Consider the following 21,049-nt stretch of genomic DNA (forward strand, 5'->3'; position numbering starts at 1 on the left):
CGGCGTAAATAATTAACAATGCCCACTAAGCCGCTTTTTTAAATGCAGAATTTCTGATTCTCAGTTCATCTTGAATTCATAAATAAATTTTCATGTAATTTAAAAGTTAATTTAATTACAAATATTTTTAATTTAGATAAATATATATATAATTTACAAATTTAATTGTTATCTTTGTTACACATATATTAAGTCTATACGTCAGTAAGATAAAAGTCAGTAATTATTAAATTCCTTCATTAAAAATTTCCATTAAATAAAGTAATATTGAAGAGATAAAACAGCTGAGAATTAGAACATTTTTAATCGGAAAATTAAATTGCTTTATAATATTTTATATTCGTAAATGCCAAAACGTGCTTTTGCCGTCATTTCTGTTACTCGTTCGTCGAGAATAGCAAATATTTTCAATACATCGCAACATCGTGATATCACCACCACGTGGTGCATTGATAAGACCCACGTGTATCGGTACCCGTATCACAATTTTCGCGCATTTACTACCCGTATATGCATATCATATAAACACAACTTAGTTCTTTTAAACAAACTATTATCTCCGTTATCATTGTTATTACGATTAATATTATAATTATTATGATTAATATCCCATGACATTTTAAATTAAAAATAAAATAAGTTATCTTGCATTCGTAATACAATTATCATTCGTTATAACAAATGTGGGGCGTTTCAATGTTTTAAATTATACATTATATATATATCGAGATTCTTCTGAATTAAAATGTCGCTAAAAGTCGCCGGTAAATGTATAACAATAATTAAAAACATTTAATCTCGTCACTAAAATTAGTACTGCTCTAGCTTTCAGCTGGTGTACTATTTTTGCAAGTTTATCACGTGACGCCTATCATCTCTGCCACGCGGCGACAATGCGTCTCGGTGCATCCTAAAAAGTGTCCGTAGGATCTCGATAATCACACACATGTGTGGGTCATAAAATGTATAAATATAATAAATCGATAAGCTAGCGTAACCGATGGCCGAGCATATTCGATTTACTTGTATACAGCAGACTGAGGAGATGAAATACAGTCGTACAAGATGTCTGACCTGCTGAAGATGTCCTTTAGCTCATGCTCGGACACGAACTGGCCCAGGTTCGCCACGAAGAGGGTGGAGCACTGCGCATTGCTGACGGCTATGTTCGGCTGTGACGAGGGTGATCCGACCGGTGACGCCAATGCCGGCGACGGTAAAAAATGAGGCAGCGACGCGTGTATCGACGTCAACGTCGTAGGATGCGGCAGGGACATAGGCGCCTGGAAAATATAAATACTTCCGTCATACAATCGCTCCGCTCTCATCCACAAGTAGTCAGTTCGTTCGTATTTACGTCAATCCGCTCTACCTTTTTCAGTTCTACATTATTCCCTTGCACAAAAAAAAAAAAGAAAAAATATACCTTTTCAGACGACAAAAACTGAAGTTTAAAGGTCGTACTTGCTTCCTGAATAAAATCAGGAAGCATCAGCGCGTACCGTTTATGAAAATATCGCGAAAAACGAGCAGGTGTTCGAGGAACTAGAATCTAAAAAAAAATAAAAAAAATAAAAAAAAACTGCGTTATGCGTTCTGACATTTCAAAATTTAAATATATCTTTTAAACAATTTTCTCGTTCAAGTATATTTGCATTAAGAAGCCAATATGACGCGATAACTTTTTTACCATAATGACTTTAAATTGCTTGTTATTAATTTCAGCGAGAAATACTTAATTCATATTGCTTCTACTTATAAATTAAAGCACATTTTTTTTTTATATTTTTTATCTAAGTGCAAAGTTATATCAATCGAGACTTAATACTTGTGATTAATTAATTAAAAACAGTGATTGTGTATAACGCTCCGAAATACAACAGATTTCTTATTTAATTGTATATCAAATATGTTTAAAGACGTCATTGCCATGAAAGAATGATTCCAAATCATTTGCATTGAGTGTCGTTATTAACTTATCAAAGCAATGATAAATCTTTTCAAGAATTACAATTCTCGGTTTCGTCAAGTCGCTCGAGAACGCATTTAATCGAGTTTGATCACAGAAGATATTCAACTTAATAAGTTCTGACGTTATTGCTACCAGGTTCTCGGTTCGTTATTCCTCGAGTGGATATCTCAAGATTTGCTTTCTTTTTACCTCCGTTAAAGGAAAAGTGAGATGCGTACAGAGAAAAAGAAAAATAATAGCACAGCAGTCCGAGCTCGAGAGCTTTCGATTTATCAAACGTTCAATGCAACAGATTTTCTCTTTCGTGTAAATCTATTCGAGAAATATCCGTAATACTTTTGATGTTAGTAAGGTTATTTTGTGTTTGAAATTTTGTGCAAGCAACATAAAATTGCCTTACAAAACTTTAATCATCTCCAAAAGCTTTCTCGGCATATAAATCCACTTGCGAAATCAGTATCCTGCCGTAAAATAACAATTTTCTTATATCTGACTTTTAAACTGAGCGAGAAGAAAAAAAAAAAATCACGAAACTTATAAAATTTTAAATATTACAAACTTTAAGTTTAAACGGTACGAAGATGATTTAAATATTTGGAAGCGTAACTGTTTAAAACGATAAAAACATAATCCAATAACAAAATCTTTACCTATGTTCCTTAAAAATTTTTCAAGTTTTTAGGTAAAATTTTCCAGTTTCAGTTCTTATAAATGCCGAGCTATATTAATCGAGGAACATTGTATTGGGATTTCAACCGCAATTTTTTACCGCATTCTCGATTAATCCATAATTTCTTGCGGCATGAAATGAAATAATATTGATCCACTATTACAGTATAAAAACCATTATCATAATATTGTAACACACTGCGATCGATAAAGTATACAGATTGTATCACGTTGATCCACATTCATGGCTATATCGTCGCGCTATTTGTCCTCGTAGAAATCAGTAGAGGGGTGTTTTCACGAACAAGTTACAGCCCGATATTAATGCGTGACAGATACCTATACGATTCGGCGGATTGGTACCACCGGATCGGTATCTCCGTGATACTCTCCCAAGAATAACGGTGACTCTGATACGGAAAATGTATGCATTCTCATTTCTGTGTATCACCTCATCCACATCTCCTCATTTAACTTTCCGCATATCCTTAGATTAGATGCTGTTAATTACCTAACATGTGGCTTATCGGTGTTATTTACGGCGCCGCCGCCTTGCTCTTCATCTATCTTCATTAATAACTATGAAATAACTCCGAACTGCAGGCATCATTAACGTATAATGTCCACAAGTTTTAAATACTTTTCTCACCTCGTGAAAATTAAAACGACGGAAAACACGCGCGGGGGTAGCTAGATTGAGAAGAAAAACGTGGGCAACGGATTTATTAACGTTGGCTCTACCGCGGCCATAATTAATCCGTGTCGCGACGAACTACGGAGACATCGCAATAACTTCGAAACCCCGCAATTCGAAGCTTGCGTGATATTCCCCCTTTCCCCTACACGCCCGCACGTTTCTACATAATACGTGAGGACACGCAGTGCGACGACAAGTTGCGTTATCGATTTTGTGACGATATAAAGCATAATATTCGAATACGCTTGCTGATGTTACACGTGTATGTAGAAAAGATGTTATTTATAACTTCAAGCAGTATTATTCATTACAGCTAACGTGATGTATTAATGTTGATCTCATGTTTATACAGTATTAGATATAATCGCCACATAAAATTTTAACGACAAAATTTTCACTTTAATTGCAACCGATCTTTTCTCAACAAATATGAATTTCTAACTATAGATCATTAATAATAAATAGCAATTAAAAATAAAATTTTTAACACGGAAAGAATTACATTTTTATCTTATTTAACAAAACCTTGACAAATTTATAAATTAAAAATTTGCTCACAGAGGTCAAAGGTAGAAAAATTTGCTTTAATAAAAAAGAAAAAAAATTAAAATAATTTATCGAGCTTAATTATTCGACATGCGATAATGATAAATCATCCTACGTTTGTCATTCGTACAAAAACAAAGAGCAGCAGCCTAAAAATCTATTACCTAAATATTTATCTTCCAAAAGTCTAACGTTATTTTTTTTTCCTTTTTTTAATCCAAAATATCTACGCAAAATGTAAAAAATTCAACATCCAAGAATCTAGAGAATCCAGGAGTCGAGGGCTCAAGGCAGACATGATCGAAAGCATCTTCGGTCCTTGAACCCTCATGAATCTCCTCGTTACCATGTAAGAGTAATCGAGTATAACGATCATGTATCACTAACGTGCATCGGGGCGCTCGTCGGCGGCTCCAGAGCTTTGTCTGCAGATAGTCAAAGATAGGAACGTACGGGGACCTGAGGATGTAACGCCGGGTGCACCAGCGTCGCATGTTGCAGCGTGCCCGGTAATTCGCCGGCTGTAGAATACGCCAATGGATGATGCCACAATTCAGGACCACCGGGGAAGAACGGACTCCCTAGGTCTGCAATAGAGCACAGGATTAGATAGAGTCGCTCCCTTGAGTAATTAAATGCGCGGTTGCGAACCGCGTTTCACGCGCGTTCTTGCTCGACAGAATATCCACTGACGCTGGAAATGTCAGAGATGAATTTTTATGCCAGATACATCATAAGCATACTCGCACGTTTCATATACTGACATTTCCCGATGTGAAAATATGAACAAAACCATATCGAGTGTTGGTTATATTGGTATACGTACGTTTTAACAAAATTGGTAAGCTTATAGTTAAACTTTTTTTTTTTTTTAATGTAATGCATTTAAAAGATTTTTTTTTATGTAAAAGTAAAAAGTGAAATTTTTAGAAAGTTTATTAAAAATACATATACAGTAGATATTCTGTTCAATATATTTCTTTATATCAGTCTTAATATTTTTTAGCAGCCTTCGCATAAAGTCTTGCTTAGCATTATTCTTGTACAGGGAGCACTATTGTATTTCTTCTCACAAACCTTTTCAGTTTTCAAACTCATTTATTTCTTTATTTATTGTAAATATAAATCACTGTTTACGCAAAAGCTGCTTATTGATCTTTGCTGTAGCAAGACTAATGATATTCATTTTATTAACAGGTCACGAAACTGTGTTATCCGCGGTCAAAACAAGCTATTTAAATATCATGTAAAATATCGAGTCCGAGGTCAAACGCACTTTTCGATGCGGCCGAAAAGGTCGGACAAACGTGCCGCACAGATTATTTCAGGATCGTAATCGTCGCGATATTTAACGCACGTTTTACGATAAAAAGTATGTACAATTATTGTACTTTGTCCTTATCACGATCGAGATTAGATACGTGTCTGACGCAAAGAAAATAATTTATGTACATAATAAATGTTTGCTTGTGTTTGGCCGAAGGAAAAGTGGACGCAATTTGATCGACATTTTACTGTTAATGATTATGTCCAATCGATAATGTCCAATTTATGGTTTTCTTTCTTTTTTTTTTTTTTTTTTGTTTTATTAAAAGTTACGAAGACGGTAGAAGATGGAAACGATAATTATGGTACTCGAGGATTTTCAAAAGTTGAGATAATGAGATTAAAAAAGATCGATGAAAGCTCAGACGTATTAAAGATTATCTTGGTTTATGTATGACTATACATTGCAATAAAGTAATAACGATAAAAGGTTAAATAGAAATTATTGCACATTGAAAGATATTACATAGTTAATTATTATTATAATTTTATTTAACATTAATGCAATAAACTAGAAAAAATTAAAAAAAAAAAAAAAAGAAAAAAAAATCTAATCATATAATCTTAAATAAAAAAAATTTTAATCTATTCCAGCTTTAACACTTTAATACATAAACTTTACTTCTTGTTTATATTTAAATAGACAGTAGAAATTTATTTATTGCTTAAGTAAAATTTAGAAACTCTGTCTCGCGAATATTGCCACTCGAGGGAGCACCACGACGCAGATTATTCGCGGTGTAATGGCAGAGTATAGTGCGCCATCGAGCGTAATCGCCGACGGCACGACATGAAAAAAATGGTCTTCTTGGAAGCCGGTAAATCGCTAGAGAGGGACTTATGATTAGGCGTTACGAGCCAGTGACAATGGTAAACCGAGCGTCTTCTCAGCGATTCGCTGACAAACCTTCATTTACGACTTCGTTCGCGACACTGATCTCGTTACGCAATTCATAACGTCTATATTGTTTGTCTTCTTCGAAACGTTTCAGGTTCTAATTATTCAATTCCAATTTCCCAACGACTTTTATTGTCAGCTTAATGGCGCTATCCAAATATACGACTTTTCTGCCACGGAGAGAGTCGGGCGATAAAAATGCCAGGGAGTTCTTGCAGAAGCTGTTTTTGCTTGTTTACTCCTCTTTTTATTAGCACTTGCATGCACGATTGCTATTATAAATGCGAAATCGCAAAAAATAGTAACGGTGAGATCGGCGCAAGCCGACACAAAGTTTACGTTTATGTGAAGCCGCACCTTTTCCGTCACAGACACATAATTACAACATTTTTTTTTTTTTTATGAATTGCCGAAGCCGCAGTAGTAAATATAACAAAGCAGCCTTTCATACGGCCACGCACTACGATTGTACGTCGCAAAAATACCGCATCATTCGTTCGCGTATGTCATATGCCATACGAGTGATTAACTAGACAGCATACATTTTCAGTCTATTTCTTTCAATGACGAGCTGATGACATAGATCTTGAGATCGCAAGATAGAAAGTATTGCTAAAAGTATTACTTCGACATCGATACACAAGTATACCAAAGCTTACAAGTATACCAATGCTAATTGTTATAATATATCTCGATAATCTTTTTTATAAGACAGTCTCCAAGTTACGTTAAAAAAAATAATACTACTATTTTCAATTATAAAAGTTAATTATATCCACAACGAAAACTATTGTTTTTATCTACAGACCGATATTTTTATACGCGATGAGAGAACTGCGGTAATTTAATTTTCCAAAAGTTGAACAACTATTGCAAATCCCATGAAATCTCCGGAGATTTGTATTCCCCTCCCTGCTTCTTCCCTCGAGCGAAGAAGCTTTATTTCCATTAAAATGTGATCGTTCGCCAACAGAAGTTACTGCATAAGCCCTTACGTGTGTACGTCTGCCATTCGGTGGTGTGTTTTAGTCCCTGCCAGGACTGTGCACTTTATTGATTCTAGGCTGACCTCCGATTCGCATGGCGAAGCACACAGGCTCGAGTAAACGTGCATCGTCTAGATAGGGAGAGAGCTTTCACCGTTGTCGACGGTCGGACCTTTCTTTTTTCTTTTTTTTTTTTTATTTTTCTTCCATTTCTTTCACAAACGACAAGTAAATCCAATAAATTGGAAAATAACACGTTGCTCTCCAATTTATTCAACAATAAAAGCATTATTACGTAATGGATTTATTACACAATTAAACATATGATATCGTGAAAAATTACATCCCGTTTTCCGTGTTTGTTCCAAAATTAAACTCCATGAAATTGACAATGATAACAACGAAAATGTTGTAGAACAGAGGCAAATTAATTAATTGTTGGACACACTTGATTAGAGGCAAACATTTGTAAATCGCGCAACAAATTTTTCATTCGCTTGTAATGGACTGTAAATTAGCTTCAGCTAATAATAGCTCGTGCAACTCGTAGTATATCAACATGATTTATAATTTTAATGACTTGCATTTTTCAGTCTTACATTGTGTTCCTTTAAAATGATTCCGTTATCGCGCGCGCTCGTTAATGAAAGTTACAGCGAAACGTTTCATTTAACACTTCTCGCACATTCATAAAATATCCTTCTACTATTACACGGTAAAAGATTCGTTTACAATGCGTTCCTTCTTCGCAATATGACATAACCCGGTGGTTGGTTCAAAGCTTAGAAATTTTTATTTTACAAAATTTATTATTAATTTGCATTTAAAGTGTATCTTTCGATATTGAAAATTCACACGAAATAATAATTACGTTAATAAACGAAACATACCTTTCTCTTGTATCGCACACGTAAATTTTATCATTAATAAGTAGCGATATTAAAATTTATAACTGTAAATAAAACCCAAAATCTGAATTGCATGACGTAATGGCGACGCGAGAGGAATTACAGACGTAATATATTAAATATCTATTATAATTTATAAATGTTGCTCTCACACTTGATTAGCACATTCGCGTTTGTGTGTTTAATATGGAATATATCATACATATCTCTCTTGTTATTTATTCCTCAATGGCATCAGTTTATATCACTGCTCACATAGTTAATTTTTTTTTTTCTTTATCTTTTTTTAACCCGTAATAATTACTAAACTCGATACAGAGTAAAATAAAAACCCAAATAAGATTTTCTTACTTTAGAAATAATTTGCGTCAGTATTAACTTTATAATGCTGAAAGTAATTAGAACCGCTATATTTTAGAAATTAAATAATTGTAGCAAATTATTCGATATAAATCAACGCGGCTCATTTTCATATAGCGTGATATTCTCAGAACTACGTTTATATCCATTAGAAAAGAAACAATGGCGCATATAAATACACGGTTGTGAGGAATTCTGCGGACACGACGAGATGCAATTGCCGCATTGTTTATTGTCGCCGACCACGCGAAGCGACGGGTTTACAGCTGTCAACAATTATTCTCGAGCACATGTCGCATTCATACGCGAATAAGAAATGAGACGTACGTAATTGGCAAAAAAAAAAAAATTTTTTTAATTCTACGAAAGAAAAGTTCTTTTTAAAAGGACGCGCAATTTCTTTATCGATTTTAGACCCGTCATTTGCGATACACGCAACCCTCGCGACTGCACGAGCACGCATGTGGCCTTTCGCACGAACCTATTCCTACAACACCTAAGCGTCGTGCCTCGAACTCGATATAACGCACATACGCGGATCTATGTTAGCGCTAACGTTATTGCGGTGCAGCTTTAACACCGACGTCGCGCGGAGCTCCCGGCAGCGTGCGAAAAGTCAACCGAGCGTACCATTTTCTAGCGGGAAAATGCAGGCTGCATTCCTCCGTGTGTGGATAATGCATAATACGTCTGAGCACGCACGGTCAAACGTGGAAAACTTGGTTAAATGGACCATGAATTTCGGAGCGTACAATCAACGTACGCGTCTTCTCGCCGCGTGAATCTTGGGGCCCTAATACAACGCACGACGATTTATCGCGTCCATTTCGTCAACGTCGTATTTTATACACGATCTTTCCAACGAATTCTTAAAATTGATAGACGGCACAATGGAAAAATACGAAATTTTCGTGCGGCAAGCATATTCAATAAGACATTGTTAAATATTAACGATTACCAACGGCCGTCTACATACAATTTCATCTAATTATTCCTTACGACTATTTTTCTCTATAATTCACCTGCAAACAGTTTAGGTGGCAACCATAAATTTTATTGAGTCTGTCGTAACTTTTGATATGCAAGAGGCCAGTGCCTCCCAACCGAAAACTTGGCTAAACTTTAGCATCGTACAGTGTCTCTAAAGAATCTTTACGAAGCTTTTCTGTGATACCTCGCAATATATTTTAATGACGAATACTTCGATCTGCTTAAAATCAATTTTTTCTAAAAAAAAAGTATTATTTATTATTTATTAAACAATTTTTTTCTGAGAATATAAAAATAAAAAGAATTGTATATAATAATGCGTGCACATTAAATATACGTATGAAACAATTCTAGAAGTAAATTATTTGCAATGTTAATTGTCGTTTTACAACTCTATGTAATTGGTTAGAAGATACTTATGCAAGTAACGCTGAGAATCGTCACAAAAAAAAACAACAAAAAAAGAAAAAAAAAACTAGCGTGCATTTGTATTTTTCTCTCTCGCTACTTTTGCATGATCAAAGTGCAGAAACTTCCCGTATGAGTCATATTTTATCATCGATACGAGCATTCCGCGCAAAGTGAATGGTAACTGAAGCCGTTACGAAATCTGTGCCAAGTTACTGTTGTGCCGTTGATCTAAACATATCTCTATATATTCCCAGAATAAAATAAACGTTTCGCAAAAGTATTAATATAAAATACTTTTATTATAATAAAAACATTTTCTATTTATTTCTGGTCGCTGGTAGAAAGAAGATCTAATTTCTATATATTGTAATCACACTGAAAATGTAACATGCCGAAAATATATTTCTACAGATACCTGCATTATTGTTTCCAAAATTCAATTAATTTTAGCGCGGAAGATTAAGCCGCCGGTATGCTATATAAATTTATTTTGGGATATCGTTTACATTTAAATTCGATTTAGAATTACTTTGGATAAACTCAAAGCCGACGCTTTATTCCCTGGAAAATAGAACAGGAAAGTTTCGCCGAATGTAACTCCGACAACTTGAAAGGTGTTGGTGGCGAACTCCAGAATCTATCAGCTTAGAAAAGATATATATAACTATTGCATTTAGATACATGTGTATGCATATATTTGCACAGCAGAAATCGGTATTCCCTATCTTTTAATATAAAATGCCTTTGCAATTATAATTTCGTCGAATCTTTATTCAAACAAAAATTATACCTATATTTATCAGTAAAATTGTCGAACATTACTCGCAATTATATGGATAATTAGGTAAATTACATAATTATCTCGCAAATTAACGAATATCTTACAATTTAATTAAAACCGCGTGTTAAAAGTTATTAATAATTTTGTAAAGAACTTTATAAAAGAAATAAACTAGCATTTTATTTGCCGAACTAAAAATTATTAGCCGTGCATCCATTAATTATTTAAATAATTGTATTTCTCTAACTTTCTTCATCAACTATGAAGGCAATACCGTTCGAAGCTTTGGCAGTTCGATTATGTCTTATTGACGTGGCTTGGCGTGCGGCACGGCAAAATTGGGTCATCGTACGAAATTGCTACCGCCTAAAACGAAATTATTCCGCGAAATTTCTCAACGCTGGATACGGTCTATTTGCGCGATATTAAGAACGCCATTAACGGCTGGTTCCAATCGAGGAAGATAGTACCGTTGGCACAACTAATATTTAAACAATTAAATAATCGATTTGCTTTTACTGTGTACACTAGATTTCTTAAATTAGAACACGATTATATGGCATTATTATGCAAATAATGTCCTACATTAATAATGTATGTAACTTTAGTCTGTGGTATTTTATTAAACCTAATAGAAGATTTTATAATAAGAGTAATATGCATTAAAAAAAAAAAAAATAGAAAGTTATAAAACTTTCATCGTTACAACATGATTGATAAATTAGTGGCACGATGAGAACTTAAAATATTTTTTAATATAATTGTCTAATTTTATATTAAAAACAATACCAATTTGCTAAAATCTCTCAGCCTTATTATATTTATCACGGAGACCATTTTAACTGTAACCCGAGTTCATTCGTCACTGACACGGATAATAAATCACCGCCTGGCGGATGATGCGTTCAGATATTATGGAAATAAAGACGATCTTATATTCTATACAAAAATCAGACAGCGGCCGCAACAACAAAATTTATCACAGCCGCAGTTTCTTCGGAAACTGATGCGCTTTACGTCCGTCCGGCAAGGTCTGTTTCCGCAATGTGACACAAATACATATTTATTGCGTGCGCAAAACGCGCACGTAGCCCGTAAACGTGGCGGACCTTTGAGATTTATTCAACTTTATTCTGCTCCTCCCGTTCCATTACTCGTGATCGATACGCGGAATACGTATATGCCGGGTATGACTTGACCATTCGTGATCGCCTTTCCTCTGTTCGCTTTACTTTTATACGTGGAGTATATACCTATACATTTTTCGCATTTCTCGATCGTGTATTAATAAAACCGCGCTATTAGATTTGCCATTAAGCTGCTTTAATCGCTCGGAATAATCTCACGGAAATGTACAACAGATATAAACCAACTGCACTAATTGTAAATTGTAATAGATTTTTTTTTTGGTTTTACGATTTTTAATCGTTCGACCATCAATTTTACATAAGAAAACGTCTAATTGCAAATAAAAATTATTATTAAATAAATTTTACCTGATATTGTTTAAAACGTTTTAACACGTAAGATATCTTAATAAAAATATTTTTAAAAAAGTATAAGAAATTAATTTTAATTTATATTTAATAAATAGCGTGTACCATTCGCTATTATGATATATTTTTTTTATATTTTCCACCCATCTGCACAAAAAGAAATGACCAATGTTTCAAAAAATACATTTTTATGTTTTTTAATGTTAAATAATACCCAAGATGTGCTAAAAGAACGTATTAAATGAACCGTTCAACAACGATAAAAGTACAGACCAAAATAGAAGCATCTCACATCTTAAAAGAATTATTTATTTTTATAAGATTTAAATTAATAAGAATTGTGTATTAATATTTAGTATCATTAGTATTTAAAATTTGCTTAATATATAAAATCTAGATAGAAATCCCAGCATATATTCAAAGAAAGACTGCAGAATTTAATATTTAAGTCGATACAAATGAAAATAGATAGGCAGATAAATAGGTAAATCTAAGTTAAAATAACGCATCGCGAGAAGAAAGAATTCCGATCTGATGTTGTCTAAGAAAATAACAGCGCGTTGACTTTACAACGGATTGCGGATTCACAGTACGTAGTCACCGCGGAAATCGGAGATTATCTATACTCGACACAGATATTATTATCGCCGATCCCGCGCCTTAATAAGCGCGATAATTTGCGCAACGGCAAACGCTATTGTAACCTTACGCTGCGTTTATATCGCCGTGTATATACTCGATATACACACCTTACGTTGCAAAATGATATTAATCGCGAAGGTTTGTCGCGAGAAACCTCTCTGTACTCGGATCGTATGTCGGTACTGATTCTCGATGATCGGGATTTCAGATCCCGCTAGCGGGGGCTAGTAGAAGGGGCAGGGGAGGGTTACGTATGTAAAAAAAAAAATTCTTTTGAAAAAAAATAGCCGAGTGACAACAGGAAGTGGGACACTTTGTAGTCGGTGCAGTGGGTGAGAAATAGTAAGTGAGACGTATCCAGCAAGTGAACGAGTGGCGGTGCATACTTACGTCCCGTTAAAGGGTGCATCAGAGCGGGGTGCGAGGTGGCTGCTGCAGCGGCTGGTTGCTTGGGTTTGCTAACCTTTGTGTTACTTTTTGCAAATTCCAAACGTATGGTTTGTGGCATATCAGGATCGAATCTAACCCCCTGCTGCAAATAGATTCCCTAAATTAGTAAATCGAGGAGCACACGTGGATGGATGGTGGTAGTGTAGTAAGGCAAAAATGAGAGAAAGAAAAAAAAAAGTAAAAAATAAAAAATAATAAGAGAAGAGAGCGATAGTGGAGAGAGCCTTTCTTTCGTCACTAGCGTGCCGGGTTAATCTTCCATCAGGAATAAAATTATGCTTTTAATAGACCTTGTACGTTTTTTAAGGCAAAGAATTGTAAATTGTTCTTTAAAGATAAAATAATTTTACATATAACTATCTACAAGTATGTCGTTTTATTTTTATTAATGTTTATAGAGATATTGACTTTATATTATTCACTTTAACGACATCGATTACGTTTCTTACGGTGAGTTATTATCCCTCAATATATTTTCCTGACATCACTCATTTCGTATCATAAATTTAACACAAACGTAAGCCAAATTGATGGTAACAAGAAAACGAAACGTTAATCAATATTTCATAAATCACTCGGATATTTAGTAAAATACTTCTTTAAAATTATTCCATCATCGTAGACACTTTTGCTCCATATATTTTGTATCATTTATTATAAAACTTAATTATACAAATATTTATAATAATAAACTTTATAAATAAATTTTTTTTTGGTACGTAACCTAATCTTCTCTCTAATTAAAAAAAAATTTTTTTTAGTAAAAATAAAATAAAGTAAAAGAGTATTGATGAACTCAAAAGCTACGTCAAATGCAGTGTTGAAATTCTATACTATCGCGTATACTTGCGCGTGCGAAATCAAACCGAAAGGGCCGATCGAATCACAGGTGGCTAGCGACGAAAGTGATGTAGGTATAATAATAACATGGGATTACGCCAGGTAGAAAGGAAATTAGCACAAGGGCGTGTAGACATGTATTCATGTATAATACGTATGTGTGTTTCTCTTCTTGTACGTGTATTCATAAGGTGGGCTCGTTAGTCCGTTCTAGGGTGTTTCCAGCGAACGTGTCCATCCGACAAAAGGATGTTTCTCTACGCGGTACGTACATACGTACGTAGTAGTATACCGTTGCTGTACTTGGGTTATATAACATTGCAGATTGCGTGAGGTCAGTTGCAACGGTATGGTAGAGCTATACGGGGTGACCAACTTAACCAAAGAATTCTATCTGATCGGTGTCGTGCAACGAAAGCTGCAAAGCTATTCCGCGCCCCGAATTATACATACATTTTATATATGCCAAGGTATGTCGCGTGACGTTACGAAAAAGTTTTTAAATCGACGTTGGTCACCCCGCAGATATATGTATTTACAGATACATATATACGTGTTACATATAAATATATTCGTACTTCCGATAAATACTATGTATTCGCAGTTATGTGCGAAAGAAAATTTCAATTGCTTTTCAGCTTGACGCGGTTGAAATTTACAAATTTTATAACTTAAAAGTTTTGAAAAATATACAAGACACGCAAGGATCTTAACGATTTTACACGGAGATTAAAAATATATGACTAATATTCTGAATTTATAATATTGTTATAATTAAAAAAAAGAAAGAAATTTATTTTTTTAAATATATTTGGATATATGTATATGCAACGAGATATGATACTTGTCGGAAGGCAAACAACACCATATATATAAATATATCGATAATGCCACACGGTGCAGCGTTATTACAATACGCCTTGGTACGTATACAGGTAGACAAAAGGTAGTACTACATTTGGTCCCAATGAGAGAAAAAGAGAAAGAAAGAGAGAAAAAGCTACGGTAAAGAGAAATAAGTAGTCAAATAGAGAGGCCTCGTGGATGTAGTAACTAATGGAGGTAGAACTAGAGGTAGCATTAACCCGTGCCAGCTGGAGAATCTAAGGCAGGGTGGAGTTGTTAAAAAAAAGGAAGAAAAGGAAAAAAAAAAAAAAAACTGCCGGGCATATCTGTACGAGTGTCACTGTGTATGTATACTATATCAACCGCGCGTCAACCCTGAGACCCCTTGGGAGAGTCTACCACCTTTTCCGCGACTTTTCCTTGCCTCGCGACGCCTGCGAGAAAAGGGCTATTACCTGCAGATCCTGCTTCGCCGCCTCCGCGCCTGCCCTTGTGTGAAAAGTCACGAATCCCACCGGCTGAAATGAGAAAGAAAAATACAACAAGAAGTTTCGTTCGTTGCATCCGCAATTAGCATTTCTCCCTCTCCCTTTTCCCCCCTTGGCCGGGCATTCATTACGCGAGCGCCTCATCGCCGCCATTAGCTTTGCCGGCGAACGAGTTTAGAATCGTCAACGCGTTTCTGCCATTCATATCATTGTTCCCATTTGGGAACGTTTGTCGTTCATAATAACAAGCTGGTACGTAGCAAGGCAAACAATCGCTATGCAAAGTAATGCACAATCATCGCAAAGCACTAAAGGCGTGCTCTATTTTTTTCATCACGTAGCAAAAAATCTTTGTTGAAAGATATCGACAAAAAATATTTTACAACTTTTTATTTTTTTCAATTTGTTAATAATACGAAATCACTTCAGATATAAGATTGTAAAGTTCTGTCGGAATCTACTTAAAATTACGTAAAAAACTTATATTATCCGCGTATATTCCTAAACTTGCATTTTTTTGCCAGATAATATTTTTAATTTTTTTTCAATTTACCGAACAATAAAGATAGCTCGTGAGGCTTACGCCAAGTTGTACTATCACCTGAAAAAGCACCCATTAACTATTAATAACTATACAGAAACTTTTCTAAATTATTAATAAATTCATTACTTTATGGGATTAATTTGTCATCTTTTATCGTATTTAACAATAAGTACAAAGAAATTATTCTATCGTATCCTTTCACCGGATAAAACAGGCGTTACAAGAAACGTAATATCCCGTTGGCCAAAATTATCATTGTTACTCATTCTTTTTCTCTCACGCTTGCTTCGCGCATCGCATCTCTCAATATACACTTACCCTTTTGTCTGCGCGCGCGCATCCGCTAATTTATTCGGTAGACGGCATCGATTTCATCGGTTTATACGGAATTAACAGAGCAACGAGGACGATGGGGCGTCGCGACGCGAAAACGCGCGGATCAATCCGTGCTAACGATCGCTCGTCAAGGCGAACCTACTGCGCTTTATAATGCATCGCGTGATTGCACCAGCTTCAATCGAAGGTGTCGATTCGATCGATGCGACGAGATAGAAATACTCGATCGTTAACACGAGGATTCGTTACTCGCTGCCGTTTACTTCCGCGCTACATCCCTCGAATATTCATGCACCCGAAAGAATAAAATTGGATCCCATCCCCTCGATCGAGGGATGCGTAACTTTTGAAACAGGGGAACATCTTGAAAGAAGACAAGTTAGACTGCAATTTATATTTATCTACAAACTTGTAAAATATTTCGGCTAATTATCCCCAAAGTCGATGTTCTACTAATCAATAGTTGTAACGATAATTTTAATACATTAATAATACGCATTGCAAAATACGAAATTTTTATCGAGAATTTATTTAATATTTCTCAAATATTTGTAGAAACTCGAATAAAATAGTGTTGTAAAAAAAAAAAAAGAAAAAATTTAGGTCAGTAAACAGCTCGCGATTGTCCCGAACTAATATCAGATCTTGGGCTAATCGCGGTTAAAAGTTACAAACAGGAAAAAGCAGACGCGCCCGCACTTTCACCCCGGCGCATGCAACGGGCGTTCGACTCTCGCAATCCGAGCGCACCGTCGATTTGTACCCTTTTTATTTCGCGGCCGATGCCAATCCGTTTCCACGTCGAATTGAACGTCGAGATATACAGTGACCGAGCACGGACTGCTGCGTGGCTTCCTAGCGTGTGGTATGCGACTTCGCGGAATTATTCTTATCGGGACATGGAATATCCAAATGTGGATATCGCCGTTTCGCCATCAAGCGGTTTTTTATCGATACGTGCATCGTGATACGATGTAGGTTAATGGTCATGCGTGCAGCGGCCACAGAGACGATCGATTTCCTTCTTTTGCCAGTTTTTCTACTTCTTTTGTTCCCCCCCTCCTCCCTCCCCCTTGCCATTGTCGTTGCACTTGCACACCGCACTTTTGATATGTACACGAACCGCGACGGCGCGACGCTCGCGTATTGGCTTTTCTTCCGGGCATCGACGTTCTTTGTACCGCCGCCGTCGCCGCCGTGGCGACAACCTGTGCCCATATACACCATGGTCACGTAAATGTGCACGCAATTATGTATGTAACTCCCAGATAGACGAAGGTAAAGCCACCACTCCGTTCGGGGTGCAACGCGGTCATGTATAGTCGAAGGGCGTTTAGAAATTATGATAACGCTCACGCAGCGGGATTCGTTTTTAAATCTCGCCGGTTCAAAAGATTACGGTCTTAAATGCCTCGAAATTTAACGAGCCCCAGCCTTTGCGTTAAAAAAAAAGAAAAAAATTTTTTTTTTCTTTGTGGAAGTCAACAAATATAAATTTAGACGTAACAACGCGAGAACAATGTACAACGGGATAATTGAAGCACTCTCGATACACTTTTGTACGACAGAAAAATAGATTTGCGAAATAAAATAATAATTTATGTTTCAAGATTGTTAAATAAAAAATTAACAAGTAATAATTATTAAGCGCCTTCGTCGAAAGTTTTCGCGTTCGTTTGATGATCCCGATGTAATAATAACGAAGGGAAATAAATGATTTCCATGAAAATAAATAGACTTTCGAATGTGATTTACTTCGTTATTGCAAATCAAAGGAACTTCGAGCTCGTGGTGTAATTAACTACGCTTTACAACTGAAATTTTTTTTGCGAGTTAATCAACGGCGGGCGAGAGAAAAGTTTTTTATCGAGCAACTGTAACCCCCTATTACGCGATCGATTTAATCTTACTAAACTGAAATCGAATCGAGTTTAATCCGTAAAAGAAAACCGAAAGAACTGCAATCTCAATTGGATCAAGAGGAGATAAATTCTCGCTTGTAGGAGATTTCCCGCGGCAACTTCAACGCCGGAGATAAATCATCATCACCGGCAGCCACAAAAGAGGCTTTGTACGGACTCCGCGGTGGCACATCGCACTAGATAACGGGAGAATGCGGGGGTAACAAAAGCTTCAAACAACATTTGAAAATCTTTTCAGGGCGTCGCCGTTTTTGAGAAGTTGCTCTTTGGCCGCCGCTTTTCGTTTCCCGGCGCAACGATGACCGAAGGAAATAAATGGCAGAAAGGTTGGTCCCGACCCCGCTATCGATTCGCACAGTCAGTCGTACCCAACCGTGCCAGTGGCCAAGGAGGTTTAAGCGTCGTTCACACGGAAACCGTGCCTCTCCGATTCTGCCTCTCTCGTTCGTTTTATTCGCATTCTGCTCGCATTATATCCAATTACATCACCGCGACCATTACGAGCCGCCACTTGCGTTCCGCGCTGGTTACAACGAGGTCAAACCGCGTGCAGGAAGGAAAACATATTATTAACTTTACTTCGCGCGATATATTCACGGATCATCCCGATAATCGATGCGTCGAACGGAATTCACGTAAATAAACGAAGCAAGAACTCGCTACTTGAACGTTTCATAAATCGTAAGACAGAAAGTTACAGCTTTATTAACGATAAAACAATTTTTTTTTTTATTAATGTTTAAAGGTTTCTATAAACGTTGAAGGATTGATTTACGTTGAAGTAAAGTATATTTATATTTGAAGGTGTGCACAATAGAACATTGATTGATGTACGCCAGCGGAAATATAAAACTGAAATGTATTCGCCAAGAAGTCAAGAGATGAAGCCCATAAAAATCAAATTGATAGATTTCATAAATTCAGACAAACTCGGATAAATAAATCTGAAGTTCCGCCCCATTTAAAAGATCTGTAATCTCTTTGAGAAATCGATAGCACTAAGAGCCTCGAATAACTCGTAGATTTCAAAAACCCACGTGTCTTACGATCCACAAATTCTGCGTATAACTAAGCTGCGAATTCATACATAAATTTCGGCTTATCGTCGCATCCCGCAAGGCTCCACAATTCTCATTATTCTTAACTATAAAAAACTGTAGGCCGGAATGAAAGTTGAGGACTACATCAGGAGGAGATACTCAACTCGTATCTCAGATAAAATGAGATTCTTTAGCGCTGCATGCAATTGTCGGAGTTTTATTTTAGAAAGTCATAAACATCTATCGCGCGTGAGATGCAAGCGAAGGTTGGGAAATTTTAAAAAAATAGATACGAAAGTAAAAAAAGTTAAAATGCTTTATGGATAAAGGACTTTACAGCGTCAGTATGCTCTCGCGTGTACTGTTCTGGCGTCGCCGCATAAATTAATGTTATCTCGGGGGGATTATGCCGGGTTGAGTAGCGCGCGATGGCATTGCCGCATGATGAAATTTGATGTATTTCTCTCTGTCGGCTGATTAGATATTTTTAAGGCTTCGTGACTCACGTAATCAACAAGCGCGCTTTGAATAAATAAAAAAAAAAGCTTTTAGCATAAGCAGCTGCTGCTGTTTTCAATTTTTCATTTTAAAGCTGCAACTTTAATACTCGCGAACTCGAAGCTCACGTAACCTAGATTAACAAGACATCGAAATACTTTTTGTTTTCTTATATGAAAATTGAAGATTTAATTTAATTTGCAATATATTTCTAAAGTTCTAAAAGCTGTTGCATTAAAAAAAACAAAAAAAAGATATTTAAAATAGAAAAATTCTATTTTGTGTTACGTGTTAATGTCTTAATAATTAAAAATCTATGCAAATATGTAATAAATAACATTCGACATATTGCATAGTTTGTTAATAAAAATTGGCCGGCAAAGAATGGACGAGAGTGTATAGCAAAGAATGCGCGAAATCACGTAAAGTCCCTTGTGGTCCGAGAATTCGATCGAAACTTGCGGTATGACTGACCAACTTTTTCTATTCGTTTTTTTTTTCCTTTTTTTCCCTTCTTGAGAATAGTCACATTAAAGAAGAGAGAGAAATAAAATTTTCACTATTTTTACTACTTCGCGTAATTGATTTGAAATTTCTTCAAAATGTACGTTTTTAAGAAATGCGTTCTAGAAAAGCCAGGATCCAATTTTATCTCTGCGTCTTCTCAAGTGCATGAAGAAACGGCGTACATACATCGGCAGTATCGAACTAGCGCGCGCACGAATCTAGGGCAAACTGATCTCCGTGTTAAAAGCCCGATGCGCTTTTTGCAGAACGAATGTTAAAAAAAGGGGAATGTTGAAAACGTAACGTTGGTTAATCATATCATCAATTAAGCGATGGCAACTTACCGACGCTGTTTTCCCATTTTTACTCGTGACTTTTAACAGCGACCCCTCGTACCCCTGAAACATGAAAAAATATTACATTATTAAAACTTCTATCATATCAAAATATTGTTTATAACAGATACGGTTAAACAAAAAAATTGAGAATAATTTCGCATGAATTTAATATGTGAATTTAATGGGGTAAATTTTGCTACAAAAAGAAAAATAAAAAATAAATATTTTTTACAATTTTACAACAGCTCGAATAAAGAATAAAAATTGAGAAATGGTCTGCTTGTCATTTTTAAATAGCAAAACATAAAGTAGCGTCACATAAAAACCTACTACTTTTATACTTCTGAAAAATTGATAGAATTAAATTGAACTTTTACTTAAAGAAAATCCTTTAATTATCTAAAGTAACTCTTTGAAATAAGAAACACACGTCGCAATGTTTAATTAAGTACTTAAAAACTTACAACAGAGTGGCGTTATAAAATATACGAATAAATATTGTTACGCGCCCGCTGTAGGTCTTTTAGCCGCAGGATTTACGGATGCGATTTAGAACAG

At 35.7% G+C, this 21,049-nt stretch overlaps 1 protein-coding gene across 3 annotated transcripts in view; it reads right to left on the bottom strand.

Annotated features, from left to right (window-relative positions):
* Positions 1–21,049, bottom strand: part of LOC139109421 (protein couch potato) — a 77,248-nt gene that overhangs the window by 19,612 nt on the left and 36,587 nt on the right. For all 3 annotated transcript variants that reach the window (XM_070668479.1, XM_070668470.1, XM_070668485.1), the window contains exons 3-7: positions 20,498–20,551; positions 15,274–15,336; positions 13,073–13,214; positions 4,338–4,471; positions 1,075–1,283 (exon numbers count right to left, since the gene is read on the bottom strand). In XM_070668479.1, the coding sequence (XP_070524580.1) occupies positions 1,075–1,283; positions 4,338–4,471; positions 13,073–13,214; positions 15,274–15,336; positions 20,498–20,551 (602 nt within the window). The remainder of the gene's footprint in view (positions 1–1,074; positions 1,284–4,337; positions 4,472–13,072; positions 13,215–15,273; positions 15,337–20,497; positions 20,552–21,049) is intronic.

Source organism: Cardiocondyla obscurior, linkage group LG02, assembly GCF_019399895.1.
Source record: "Cardiocondyla obscurior isolate alpha-2009 linkage group LG02, Cobs3.1, whole genome shotgun sequence".
NCBI lineage: Eukaryota > Metazoa > Arthropoda > Insecta > Hymenoptera > Formicidae > Cardiocondyla > Cardiocondyla obscurior.